Below are 14080 nucleotides of genomic sequence, written 5' to 3' on the forward strand. Positions count from 1 at the left end.
TCCCTTCTTAAAAAAAAAAAGCTGGGTGGGAAATTTGCTAAAATCTGCATTAAATGTGATTTTTCTCTAACCAAGGGGAGCTGCCGGAACAAAGCACATATGCTTCCATGGAGCCAGGCCTCTTGGGTCTGGAAGTGAGCAGCAGGGCTTGTCTCCACCGCTGTGACTTAACTGGCTTTAAAACCTCATGTGTAAGATCAGAGTTACACATGACCAACACACCATTTGGTGCAGCTACTCTGGGAGATTATAATTTGGAAAGAGACCTTTGGTGCCTCATTTCAAGACAGGAAAAGAAGCCAATTGAGAGGCTTAGGAAGAAGATAGAGGTGGGTAAAGGAGCAGAACCGGAACCCCGAATTAATCTCATTTACTGCTTTTGAAATAAAAACAGGTAAAAAAGAAAAAAACCCAAGGAGTTATTGCTTTTCAAGGAGGGAGTGAGGTCCAGTGCCAAAGGGATCTGTATGTAAACCTTTTTGACTCTACACTTCTGCTGAGATTTTGGGAACTCTGTGGCTTGTTTTGTTAGTGTCCTGCTAGGGGCCCACATTTACTATCCCCAAAACAATGATTTTTATTTAATAAAATCTGGTCCTTCCTAAGCTTCCCTCAAAGAGTTTGTTTATCAGCAACGCCAGGTTTAAGAATTGCTTTAAAGGCATGGCTGAGAGAGCTGAGTCAGAACTGAGGTTCAAGATCAGTCTCTACCTTAGGCTTTTGGTTTTGGAGGAGCTTGGGGGTAGGATAGGGAGAAGAGACATGAAATTCCCAAATTCTGGGATTTTTTTGTCTGGCCCAGCTTCAGGAAATGTAAGGATAGGGCCAAGCTGTCCTACTTGCAGGAGCTTTGTAGGCTTCCCTCTGTCTGTGGGCTCTTTCGTGGGGGCTGTTACCGGGTATCCTGCACTAGAAACCAGTCTGTTCCAGTTCAATCTGCCTTGGTGGCTTTTTTTTTTTTTTTTTAATTAATGGATCTTGTGCTGGGGATTGATTCTTCCTGACTGAGTGAGTTTAAAACAAACAAAAATGCAAACAATCTAGATGGGATATACTAACATGGGTAAACGTCAGGTTTTGTTTCTCTGAAGCTGAGATGTCTGCTATTTCCCATTCAAAGTATAGATCTGGAGCCTGCAAATTCTAGGACCTGGATGCTGACATATCACAAAGAACTCCCTCTACTACCCGTAGCTCCCTCTCACCTCCTCATTTTCTAGGATGGAGATTTTTAAAATGACATTTTAGATATGGTACATTCTAGCTAATGTACATACTTCCTTTTTGCACTGGTTTATTCCTTTTTAGCTATCTATGCAGTTTAATCATCATGTAGTTCAATAAACACATTAATCATACTACACCCAAAATTCTGGGAATCCTGAGTTGAGTAAGACCTCTTGAAGTGGTTCCCATTCTAGCACAATGATTCAAAACTAAGGTGGGGAGGGAAAATTTTGCCCCCTAGCGGGCATTTGACAAATATCTATTTTTGGTTGTCATAATTTGGGAGGGCAGTGCTACTGGAATCTAGTGGTTAGAGGCCAGGGGTGCTGCTAAACATTCTGCAATGTACAAAACAGCTCCCACAACAAAGAATGATCTGACTCCAAATGTCAGTAGTGCTGAGAGTCAGAAATCTGCTCTAGCTGAAGAGGCACGGCACACATTGCACAGATGGTTACATTATGGTGGGATATGTACAAATGTATATATAAATATAGGATATCAACATCAGTATGTGGAGGGGGAAGCTGGAGCCGTGGGCAGGGTAGGCCAATGGGCATCAGAGAAGGCTACAGGGGGAAGTGACTCCTAATCATGGTTTTTACTTAATGCCTTTGCAACCAATCATCAAAGAATGGCTCTTATTGAAAGTTTATTAGGCAAGAACTACATATTGTGATTTTTTATTCTTTCTGTACAACCCTCTGGGTAATTTAATCAAAGATTTCTGATGATTTTATGTCTTCCCTTAAAACAGTATTTCCCCCAAAGAACCTGGAAGAGGCATGAAGAGGGAAGAATTCATTCAACCTTATTCTTTGCTTCTCAGCAGGAATCTCTAGTCTACTTTAACTTGTGGTTCTTCTGCCAGGACTCCTCTTTCCTTCTCTCCTCAAGGTTCAGCTTCCTAACCTTTGGCCCATGAAGCCTTCCCTTGGAGACATCTTCAGTCCACAGTGATTGATTCATTCTCTGAATTCCTTAGTGCCTTGTGGCCTTTCTCCACACTTACTCCAGTCTCTTAGGTGTGTTTCTCCCTGGCCTCTAGACTTCTCAAGGACAGAAACCACATGCTCCACGTGTGTATCCCTCTATAACACTGAACACTTTTCTCCCCTAATTTCCACTGAAGTTGAGAGGAAGAGGAAGAAACTAAGGAAAGATGCCAGGAGACAAACATCTTCCTGTAACACTAGACTAATGGATATACACATTTAATCTTCCCAAAGTCTCTGGATAGTATCTTTATAATAAAGTCTAAAAGTTTAATCTCTGTTCAGTAGGTACACCATGCAAAAAACAAATTGCCGAAATTATTATTAGCATTTTCTTACTAACAGATTTTTCAGAAGCTGTTTCCATATCAAGCAGATCAACCTTTTTGTTGTCATAGAGACAAAGATCTTTATATAACCATGGGCAAGGTGAGATTTTTTTTTTCTCTCTTCCTCCTTCCAGTTGTCTGAAACTAGTAAGAAAAGGAAATTTTTTAAATCAAATTTTTCCCCAATTAAAGCAAGTAAAAATGTGAGAGGCTATTTTTTGCATCACATTTTAGATTTTAAATACCTATGTTTTTAATAAAATATAGAAGGGGAGGAAAGATTTCAATGATGCCATTTTCAAAATTTGCAAGCAGTTGGCTTGACAATGATAAGCAGTTATAATCCATGTACCTGTTTTTCTTCTTAAACCAAATAGTGAACTTCAGATGGAGGACTTAGATGGCAGGGTTACTGAGTCCTGAGAGCATAAACTGACATCTATTGAGAACTGATGATGAATTCTAAGGTGCTCTGTGGTACCTGCCTTCCCCAACCCTCAGAACCTGGAGTGCTCCCTTCTCTCTGCAGAGCCAAATACTGTGGATAAGTTAGTGCAAGACCACTTCTTCTGGAAGCCATATCTCATAATTTAACCTCTCTCCTTTTTGGAAATTTCCAATAACTTGTTATTCATAGTATTTTTCTATCTTATAATTATTATTTACCATTTTATTCATTCATCATTAAGAAAAGAGGATTTCAGCAAGAACCTGTCCACTTTTCCTGTCCTTTGCCTGAATATTGAGTGATTCCTTTACCCATCTGTCTTCTTCCCTCAGGACTCAGAACTATCCTTACTCTTTCTAAGATTAACCCTTCCCCTCTGTTCTTAGACTAATACCGTCTCCCTACCCCCACTGAGATCTTACTCCAACAAATACTATTCCTCCCTCATCCCATGTGTCTTCATTCTGTCCTTCATGGATTCCTTCTTCTCTTCCTCTTTGAAGAAAAAAAAACAAAACAACTTTTCTTAGTCCTGCTTGTTTTCTGTCTGTCTCTGAGTTTAGGGTTTTAATTTTATGACATTTTGCAGTGATAAATAGGTGTTGTGTATGTGTGATGGAGGGGATAGGGAAGAGAAATATATGGCACAAGGGGGGTTAAAATATACTTGTTCTCCAAAATTATACCTCCATGAAGAACAGTGCCTTGGTTCCCAAACTTGAGAGTGTATCAGAATCAGCTGGGGAGCCTGTTAAAATACAGACTGCCAGACCCCACCCCCAGAGTTTCTGATTCAGTAGGTTGGGGCTGGGGCCTGAGAGTATACCTGTCTAGCAGTTCCCGGATGATGTTCATGCTGCTGGGCCAGGACTACACTTTGGTGAACATCGCCTTAATGTAACAACCCTCCTATTGCTTCATGTGTACTTGTCATATGGATGTTGGTGTCACTGTGTTGTGCCCAAAATGTTATCCTGTTTTGGCCTAGGTAGACTCCACCCCCGTAGGGCTCTCATCTGAAAGACAAGGTCATCTCTCAATCATCCAGTGCTCAGAAAACATGACCTTGTGGTAGCCAAGGGTTACCACACCTGGCTAAGAGGTCTGACCATCGAGGAGAGGATGCTCCTGGTGGTAGGTGGTAGATGCTCAGAACCTCCTTCTCAAACCAAGTCTGCCTTATAAAATCTTTTTGAGGGGTTCTAGGCTTCTCTAAATCATGGTGTGGGGCAGCAGCAAGAGAAAAGTGTTTTTTTTTTCTGTTTAGCCTTTTCCAGGGAAGAGGTCCCCTCCTGAGCCAGCATGAGTGCAGCAGCAGGAGCCGGAGAAATCTCAGAACTGGGACTTGGCCTGCCCATTCACACCCCTGTCCTCACACAGAGGTTCTTCACTCAGCACCAACTTCAGAGAAGCTGGGAGTATTTTTTTTTTTTTTTCCTAAATTAAGGAAGAGATAATTTTCTTACAAAGACAAGCAAATATAAAAAGATAATTATTAGATAAAGTCCTGAATTGCTACTCAATAGCTGTGAGACCTTGAGCAAGTTATTCCATCTGTCTGGATCTCAGTTCCTTCCAGTCTGCATGATAAGTAACAGGCGAGCAAGGCAGGCTGTTAGTGGCACCATCATTCATAAGAGCAATGCGGGAGGCTTGTCAGGGAAGGACAAGGGCTGGAACTTGGAAGGCAGATTTCATTGTTTGTGGATTGATTGAAACAAATTCTATCAGTACGGTCGTCACTTTCAGGGAATGGAGCTGACAGGATAATTAATGGAAACTAATTAATATAAACCCCATACACCCTTAAACTGTCTCTCTAACCCACAACTATTCCCAGAAGGCCATTAACTCTTCCACAGGGAGAAGCCCAGCACAGCCCAGAAGGGAGGGCGAATCCCCTCTATGAAACAGGCCCCTGTCAGACTGCTGGGGGCTCAAAGGAAATGCGGGAGGGGTGGTCTCCTTTCTTCCCCAGTAGAATCCCAAAATTTCTAATGGTTAGAACATAATCAAGACCTCCATCAGCCTGGTGCCTTTGGAGTACTTTTGTGGTACTCATTTTCACCCCTTTTTTTCCCTTTTCTCTTTTAACAAAGATCATTTATTGACATGTAAATCATATAAAATTCACCCATTTAAAAATGCACAAGGCAATGGTTTTTAGTATGCTCATGTGCAACGATCACCACAATTTAACTTTAGAAAGTTTTCATTACCCCCAAAACCCACACCTACTGGTTAGCAGTCATCCACCGTTTCCCCGCTACCCTCCCCCCTCCCCAACCCCTGGCAACTACCAACCTACTTTCGGTCTATCTGGACGTTGCATATAAAGAGAACATATAATCTGTGGTACTTTGATCTAAATGGAAGAAAGGAGACCTGGTGGGGCTCTGATACACTAGAACCAAAAGGCCCCCGTTCCGTGGCCCCATGGCTGCAGGAAACAACTTCCTCCACCTGCTTGCAGATGCGCACATTCCTTCAGTCCTCCAGTGAGCGTGCAGGTGGTGGTGGTGTGCCAGCAGCGGACACAAGGCCTTTCCCCCGATTATACAACTCGGCTAAAGTGCAGAGACATCTGGGCACGGGCAGAGCTTGCTGAGATGCAGGTGGGCGCTGGGTGGGGGAGGTGGGCACGCGAGTAGTCCCAGTTAACAGACCAGGTCATCCCTGGTCCTAGGGCCTCAGCTGAGCTTGCCATTCCTGGAGGACCACAGGGAGCCAGCGCCCAGGGTAACCTACACCGACCTAGCTGGCCCAGGGCTCAAAGCCCACGTAGGACGTCTCTAGCAGGGCCCGCGCTGACTGAGGAGCGTCCCATCCAGTGGGAGAGGCCTTCTCCTGGGGCTGCCGAGCCCTTCACCCCCTGCTGCGGCCCCAGCCCAAGGGCCGGGCTGCCTGGGGCACCGGATGGCAGTCAGCCCCCAAGCTTTGGGTTCTCATCACCCTAAAAGGTGGGGAAAGTTTGTTAGGGCGAAACGTCTGTCTCCAAGCTTCCAGGCAAAAGGGCCCAAAGAGTAGGGAGGGAAGGTGGCCCGGAGCGAGGGAGGGCCCCGCGCGGAGGGGCCGCGGCGGGAGCGCGGCTACTCACAGTCGGGTGAGGCCGGCTCTCGGGCCGGGGCAGCGCAGGGCGCCGTGGGGCGCGCAGTGGCAGGGCTCGGGGCAGCGCGCCCCGCGCAGCGCCAGTGGCAGCGGCGGCGGCAGCAGGAGCAGCAGCAGCAGCAGCAGCGCTGGCAGCAGCCGCCGCTCCAGGGACGGCCGCCCCATGGCCGGTGAGCCTGAGCACGGGCCGCTTGGGCAGGACCAGCGTCCTGCAGCCCCCGAGTGCGGCACACACCCCTCTCCCCGCCCCTTAGCCTGCCCTCCACCCCCCTCCCAGCGCCTGCCCGCCCCTGCCCTTCCCTCTTAACTCGCCTCCTGCTGAGTCTCTGCCGGGCCTTGACTTGGGGCAGTGGTCGGTTGACCCCACCCTCTTCTTTCTGCTGCTTTCCCTTGTCCTGTCCTGTCCTCTACTTTCGCAGATGGCCCTAGTTATAGGAAGTAGTGATGTAATGGCAAATGCTTTGGTTTATAGGTGGGGTGTTCTGAATTCTCCCGCTCTGTTGCAACCGTGAGTGTGAAGTTGATCGAGTTGTGGCACTTCCTGGCACTTCTCTTATTTCATCTGTGAGAGGGTCAGATGGATACCCGCTGCACCCACATCAGAATGGGTGGTGCCCAGCTCAGATGCTTCTCTCCTTCATCTCCAACCCCTAATCCTTTCCCCTTCTCCCCCAACAAGTTCCTCCACACTACAAATGATTTTCATCCTCCCAGTTTACCCAGTAATTTCTCTGTATTTCTCTTGGTAGTGACTACTTTGTTCCTTACAGTATAGCTATTGAGGTTTATCTTAGATCTCTACTATAGATTGTTAGGTCTTTGAGAGTAAAATTCCTCTGGCTTCTATGTGGTAAATTCTCAATAAAGATTTGTTGCATGAATGAATGAAACAAAACTGCTGTAATACATGCAGCAGCTGCCCCAGTGGAAGGCCCAGTCTAGGCTAGACCCTGTGACAGGTGCTCTGCCTCATGTCATGTCCAAGCTTCACATCAAACTAGCAGAGTGTTTCCAGTGAGGAAAATAATGTACTGAGAGGTATGTGGCTTCCCTGAACTCCCACAGTTTGTAAGTCGTGGAACCCTGTTTGAACTTATGTCTATCACCCACTCCCTCTCACCAATTGCAAGAAACTTCTATATGATCAGCATACCAAGGGACTTGGAAAGGAGACAAGATTTTATGGTAACCATGGGGATGCATAATTTCTCCCTCTTTAATTTGATCATTAAATTCCTTTCCTCCTTCCCAGGACTCTGTTTAGACTAGCAGTCTTGCTGGAAGCGGTGGACTTTGAGAGCTGGGAAGGCATCTAAGGCTCTAAAGGCAGGAGGCATGAGAACAGATTTCTTTCATTCTGAAGCCACCTCTCAAGGGCAGGCTCCCCCAGTCACCAGTCTGTAGTCTCTTGCTCAAGGAGGGCAGATTATTATTATTTAAAAAACTCATTTGGCTTTGCCCACATTGTGCTAAAGGGCACAAAAAACAATGCTTATGTCTATAATATTGTCTTCTCTGGATCCTTGCCTCCAATTGCTTATCTGATGACTCCTCACCCTTTAATACCTCTGCATATGCTATTCTCATTATTTGGAATGATTTTCTCTTCTTATTTTATTATTCCATTAGGTAAACTCCTGGTTGTCCTTTGAGACTCAGTCCACCGTCATTTCTACTTTGAGCCTTCTCAGACTCAACCTAGTTGAGTAGTTCTGGCCTCAGCGCCTGATTCTATAGCCTGTAATATGATACACCGTAATTGTGGGTTTAATTAATTAACTGATATTCATCTTAGTTTCACAAGGGTATGTTATAGCTTCTGCCTCCCAGTAGGTGCTCCATATATATATATATGTTGAATAACAGGATGAATAAATGAAACCCAGACCAGCAAATTATCTGAGAAGAGCTAAAGAGCCTTGCTTGGTTTATTCTCAACCACCCTGGATCTGTCTAGATAAGTAATTATCTATGACTAGTTTGGGGTCATGTTTTCTCTCTTCTTTTAGTTTTGTCAGATGTTGGTAAGGAAGTTAGGGTAGCACTGGGCTTTTTAAATGTTTCTACCACATAGCCTGATTTGCAGGAGAGAAGGAATGAATAATGCAAAGTGGCCGAATGGCATTTATTTCAAGTCTCATGTTTTATGTGGCTTTTTTTTTTAAATTTTTACTTCATAACATATCTGTTATATAAAAAGAATGGTTTCTCCCACCCACCCCTGAGTCTTCAAGGACAATGGATATTCCAGGAAAAATCATTTAATTCTGTACTCCAGTAGGAGGACTGAGCAATCAGGAGACTTGGATTTTCCTTCTGGTTCTATGATCAACTGTGGGACTTGGTCTTCAGTTTCTTCTTTTGTGGGAGGAAAAGTTGGAGTTCACAATCCCTAAGACTCTTCTAGCTCTATAAAGCAAGGACTTTGTAAGCAGCTCCTGTAGTATTGCTGGTGGGAGGAATTGGATTATATATATTGACTTATAGTTTGTCTTCGATTGGAAATAAAATCCTGTTTATGAAGTGGTGAGTTCATTTGAGAGAAAGCTCACAACTATAATGAGTTTTTTTAAAATTTTACTGTGTAGATTAATTTCATTTGGATCTTAATTATCACTAGTCAGTTCTTGCAATGTACCCATTATAATAAAATCATATTGATTTGTTGGTTCTAATCACAAAAGTTTGTTACAATGGAATTACCTATCCTACTCATTAGTGTGTGACCTACTTAGAATATTGTTAAATCTGAAGGACTTTGTTTCATGCAGCTATGTTTATAGCTGCTTTGTTACAGAACTCCAAAACAGCATGAGCCACAAGGATTGTTAATTACATTTTATTGTCAAAATAAAGTTCATAGAATTCATAAGTAGTTTATCCTACCTTAGAGATAGAAAAATATGGTATCTGATACCGTAACTCAAAAATCCTAATAACTCTCCAAAGTTTTAGAACAGAGCTTCTCATATTTTAGGGTACAGAAGTATCATTTGCAAAACTTTAAAAACAAAGATTCCTGGAACTCTTCCCAAGAGATTCTGATTTAATAGATAGAAAGTGGGGCCTAGAAATCTGCATTTTGACAAGCTTATCCATGTAATTCTGATGCATGGGGTGCCCACAGCACAATTTGAGAGATACTAAATGGAATTTCTAGAATTGAATTTGCCTTAAGACAAAACTCAAGAATCCTTATTAAGGACTTTGAATGAAGCCTAAGAATTTTGATGCATTTTAAAAGAAACCTGGGTGTGTGTAAGCACATGCATACACATAGTATTTTGTGTGTATATGTGTGTTTAAATGTTTTTAATTTAATTGCTGAGGTTTTTTTCTTTTAAGTAGCAATCAATTTAGTTATTTTAGTTCTATTTATTTTTTTTTTTGTGATGAGCAATGTCACAAAATCATGGAATCTGTTTTCTTTATGCTTCACCAGATCTGTAGCTCTTGAAGTCACACTAAGACATTAGAGCTGAAGGAAGTTATCAAAATAATTTTTAAAACCTCACATAAAATAGACAGGATTTTCAGATTCTTGGACATGTACGCTGTTAGTACAATAATTGATATTTCTTCCCTCTTAAAGGCAGTGGTTTTACCTTTCCCTTGGGAAAAAAGGTGAATGAGGGCAGAGAAATAAAAAATTGCATAAGAAAAGAAAAATACAATTACACCTTACACCTCTGAGCTGTTCACCTTGTTACATGGGGTAAAAAAACAAAACAAGGAGAACAAAAAAGACAAGCCCTGAAAGTTATGCTTTGAAATTTCATGCAACCTCTCTGTTGCTTGTTTGGAAATTTCGTCTCCATTTCACTGCCTACATAATGTGAAATCAGAGGTGTGATCAGCTGTGCTCCTCTAATGCTGCCTTGAGTTTGGGTGGACTTTAGGAGGAGCTCAAAGCTGCAGGCTGATAGGTGCCTGCGTCCTGGCCCTGGGGCTGGGTCAGGGATTGGAATGTGAAGGTCTGGAGCAGGAGAATCCTTCTCTGAGACTGACGAAGAGAGAGCTGGAGAAGAGGCCTTGCCTTTTCGGTCACATTGCTAGACAGATGTGAGTGAATTAAGGGCTGCTGTCCTCCTTGTCTCATGGAAAAAGCCCATCTGCACTGGCAGCAACTAGAGAAAAGAGATGAGAAACAGATGGGGGCAAACGGAGTCTTGGTAGTGTCCTCTGACTCCATGGAAGTGGTCGTGCCTGAGGCTAGCTCCACCCCTAGATTCCTTCCCCTAGTAATACATCCCCTCTTGCTTAAGCTAGTTGGAGTTGAGTCTTTTTCACTTACAACCAGAATTCTTCATCTCCACTATCAGCCTTGCTGTGAACTTTATTTAACCTGCCTATTCCCCTGACCCCTTCCCAGTAAGGAGAGAATTAGGGCTGTTCTTTTCTTATGTCTGACGTAGGACTCATTATATGTGCAGTGAATTTCCCCCCTTTGCATCAGCAGCATTTTTCACCATGCTTCTGGGAAGAAACAAGTCAAATGAGTGAATGAATGAACAAATGAATGAATGAGGGAATGAGCACATGAAGAAGTGGTGTTATAGAACTGTTTTATTCCTCTTTTTAGAGAAACTGCATTTTACTAAATAATTTACCAAACATTCTTTTTATTTTGGGGAAGGCCTCTTAGTAACCTGAGACCTTGGGTTAGAAATTAAACTTTAAGCTAAAATACTACATAAAGCCAAAACAAGGAAAGAGAGAAAACTTTCTGAAATGATGGTACAAGTCAACAGGGAAACAGGATTTGATTTTTTAAAAAGTGATGTAGAATTAAAGCATTAATTCTATGCCATGCTATTTGGCAGTATTTAGGGAGAAGTTATCAAAGCTCAAGAAATTTGGGGTAAATTGGGTTAAAAAAGTGAAGATTCTTTATTAGAGAGTTTCTCAGAACTTGTAATGTTCATTCTGGGTCTCCAAGAGGGCCATAATCTATGCAGGGGACTGTCGTGTCTTTGAGAAGCTTTGAAAGTACTGATTGGGGAATATTGTTTGAGAAAATGGATTAATTCGCAAATTGTCAGGCACCTGGATTTTATGGCAAAGAACCCTTCCACTGGGCTGGACGCCATAGCTGACCGTAACATCCATATAGCAGACTCCCATGTGTACTTGGTGGTGATAGGTGATTCTTCTCCCCTCCATCCCCTAAAGTAGATACTGAAGGTCTAGAGATTCCAGCATTATCAGTATATTTCTTGAGAGCTTTGCCCTTTCCAGGCTCTTTTTTGAAAATGAAAATGCTACACAGGGTGGGAGCACTTTGAGTCAATTGTATCTTCATCTGAATTAGAATAATTTTTTAAGACCCCGGGTGGTGTGAGGACACTGGGTATGTAGAGCATAGGCGGTGCCCCTGCCCCCCCAGAGGGAAGGGAAGGGTCCCCCTGGAAGCTTCCTCCTATGAGAGCTGTGTCAGGAGTGGACCCTATGTATGACTTGCTCTCAGATGCATTCAGAACCCAGAGATTAGGGAGAGTGAAGAAAACCTGTTTTTCTCCTGGCTGCTTTGTGTGGATACAGGGGCCCTTTTCTCTGATCTTCCTCTTCTAAGCCTATGCAGAGTCTGCTCTCAGGCACACTGAGACGCTGCTTGCTCAGGTGCCAGCCCTATTAGAGATGTACCGTCTGTCAGCCTGCTGCCGATAATATCTGTCACATTGAATTATGCCTTCTGGACATCATGTGGCATGCAGAAAAACAGAGAGGCCAGTCATTACCCTAGGGCTACTAAGGCCTTTATCAAAAGGGGACTCTCCTTCAAAGAATACTTTATAAATAGCAGGCAGTACTGAACTGTGCACGTGGGGCCAACACAGCCTGGAAGAATGGCGCTCCTGTTTGCAGCAAAAGGGAATTCAGGGAAAGCTGATTTGCAGAAGTGCTAAAAGTGCCTGAGAGAGACTGGAGTGACTAGGACCAGGAGTGCCATTTGGATGTTCAGAATCAAGGTGACATCTACCTGGAGAGATCGAGAAGGTGGCTGAACTGTACACATGCAGAGGAAGAGAAACACTGACATGGGAGAGACTAATTTGGGAATCCTACAACAGTGGTTGTCAAATTTTAGGAGTCACTCTTGAGAAGTTCCTTAAGAGACCAGATGGGAGGACTCATGTTGGGAAATTGTGCTTTTGTACATTTGACATCGGGATGGGAAATGTGCGTTTTAAAAGTATCCCAGGTGAATTTATGGGGGAAGAAGGGGCCCAACTTGGTTTCTGAGAAACATTTCTCCAGGTGATAGATGAAACCCATAGAGAAGAGAAGTGGGCTACGGACAGCACCATGGGAATACATGTATCTACACTGGGAGGCGGGAGGAATCGGAGGAGCAGAGAAGAAGGCAGAGGAAGGGCCAGCAGAGAGGTGCAAGGAGAGTGGGGTGTGCAGTGGCATTGAAGGCATGGACTATCTACCCACAAAACAATATGCAGGATAGGCAAAAAAAAGGACAAGTTTATTCAACATTGAAATTAAAGATATGAAAATTATAGAAAATTCGATGTATGAATTTACTTCTAAATTAGCCAAGAGATGAATCATTTAAAAGAAACACCAAATGGTAGAGAAATAATTGTAAAACAAATACACTCATGCATTTAAGATGACTTAAGCCTTTTGGGACACAATATGGTGGTTCCCATCTCGAGCCAGATGTACGTGTATATCCCTCAATCCAGTAATCCTAGTACCGAGAATTTTCCAAAGAAAATAATTGAACAGAATACATAAGCCATGAGAATGAAAATGTTCATTATGTCAGTATCTATATGACAAATTTGAAATATCCTGAATATTCAGCAACATTACAATGATAAAAAGAAATTGTGATTCACTTAATGAAGTATGTAGTAATTTAAAATGATAATCTGGCTAATTTAGAGATACAGAAAAAGTTGTGTACATTAAAAAACTTAGAATACAAAGTGATATTTATATTGTAAATACAATAATGTAAATACATGTTTCTTTGTAGAGAAAAAATTGAAAGTCATTTTCTGTCCCAGTCCTGTACTTTCAAGTCAGTTAAGTACATAAACCATCTACCTGGTAACCTATAAAGTAAGCCTTGGTGTTCTTGGCAGTTATCTGGTTCTCAGATGGCCAAGATAGCTCTGTAGACATCCTAACTCTCCTCCTTTCCAGCTTCCTTAGTGATTTGGTTTCCAACTCTTCCCTCTGACTCTTGTCTCTTTGTCTGGTGTAGGAAGCTGCTTCTGACTCTGTGTTCTTTACCTTAGCATCTGTTCTTTCACACTCCTGGCTTTCGCCTTCCCCTAAGAGTCTGCTTTGACTGGCTCTCCCGGTCTCAGACAATTTCAGCTATTAAAGCCCACCCCAACAGTCTCATAATGCAAAACCTGTGTTTAAGTTTTTGCTTTAAAAAAATTGGCCTCCATGTTCATGCTAAAACTAGCCAAATGGCTATAAGAAGCTAACATTGAAAAATATAATACCGGGATGGGGGGTGGGGGGAGGGGATGGGTGTATGCCTACATGACGAATGCGTTGCACACCCTCTGGGGAATGGTCATGCTTGAAGGTGCAGACCCTGGGAGGTGGGGGCGGGGAGGGGATGGAGGTATGACTACATGATGAGTGCCAGGCGCACTGTCTGGAGAATGAGAACGGACGCGCTTGGGACTCTGACTCAGGGGGATGGGCAGGACATGGACAATGTATATGACCTAAACTTATGTACCCCCATGATGAGCTGAAATAAAAAAAAAAAAAAGAAAAATATAATACCTTACCCTACTCCTCCTGTATCTACAGCCTAGTGGCAATTATCCTACCTATATTAGTCATTTCCCCTAGCATTTGCCTCATTTCTCAATAATATACTTTTATTGCTACCTGTTTTAATTATCTATTGCTGTGTAACAAATTACTACAAGCTCAACAGCCTGAAACAACACACATTTGTTATCGCACAGTTTCTAAGAGTCAGG

The 14080-nt window shown here is 43.0% G+C and overlaps 1 protein-coding gene across 1 annotated transcript in view; it reads right to left on the reverse strand.

Moving 5' to 3' along the window:
- LHCGR (luteinizing hormone/choriogonadotropin receptor) overlaps positions 1 to 6272 on the reverse strand; it is a 53772-nt gene extending 47500 nt beyond the window's left edge. Inside the window, exon 1 of the mRNA XM_045548866.1 lies at positions 6097 to 6272. Within this exon, the coding sequence (XP_045404822.1) occupies positions 6097 to 6272 (176 nt within the window). The remainder of the gene's footprint in view (positions 1 to 6096) is intronic.
- Positions 6273 to 14080: the final 7808 nt, after the last annotated feature.

Source organism: Lemur catta, chromosome 4 (assembly GCF_020740605.2).
Source record: "Lemur catta isolate mLemCat1 chromosome 4, mLemCat1.pri, whole genome shotgun sequence".
Taxonomy (NCBI): domain Eukaryota; kingdom Metazoa; phylum Chordata; class Mammalia; order Primates; family Lemuridae; genus Lemur; species Lemur catta.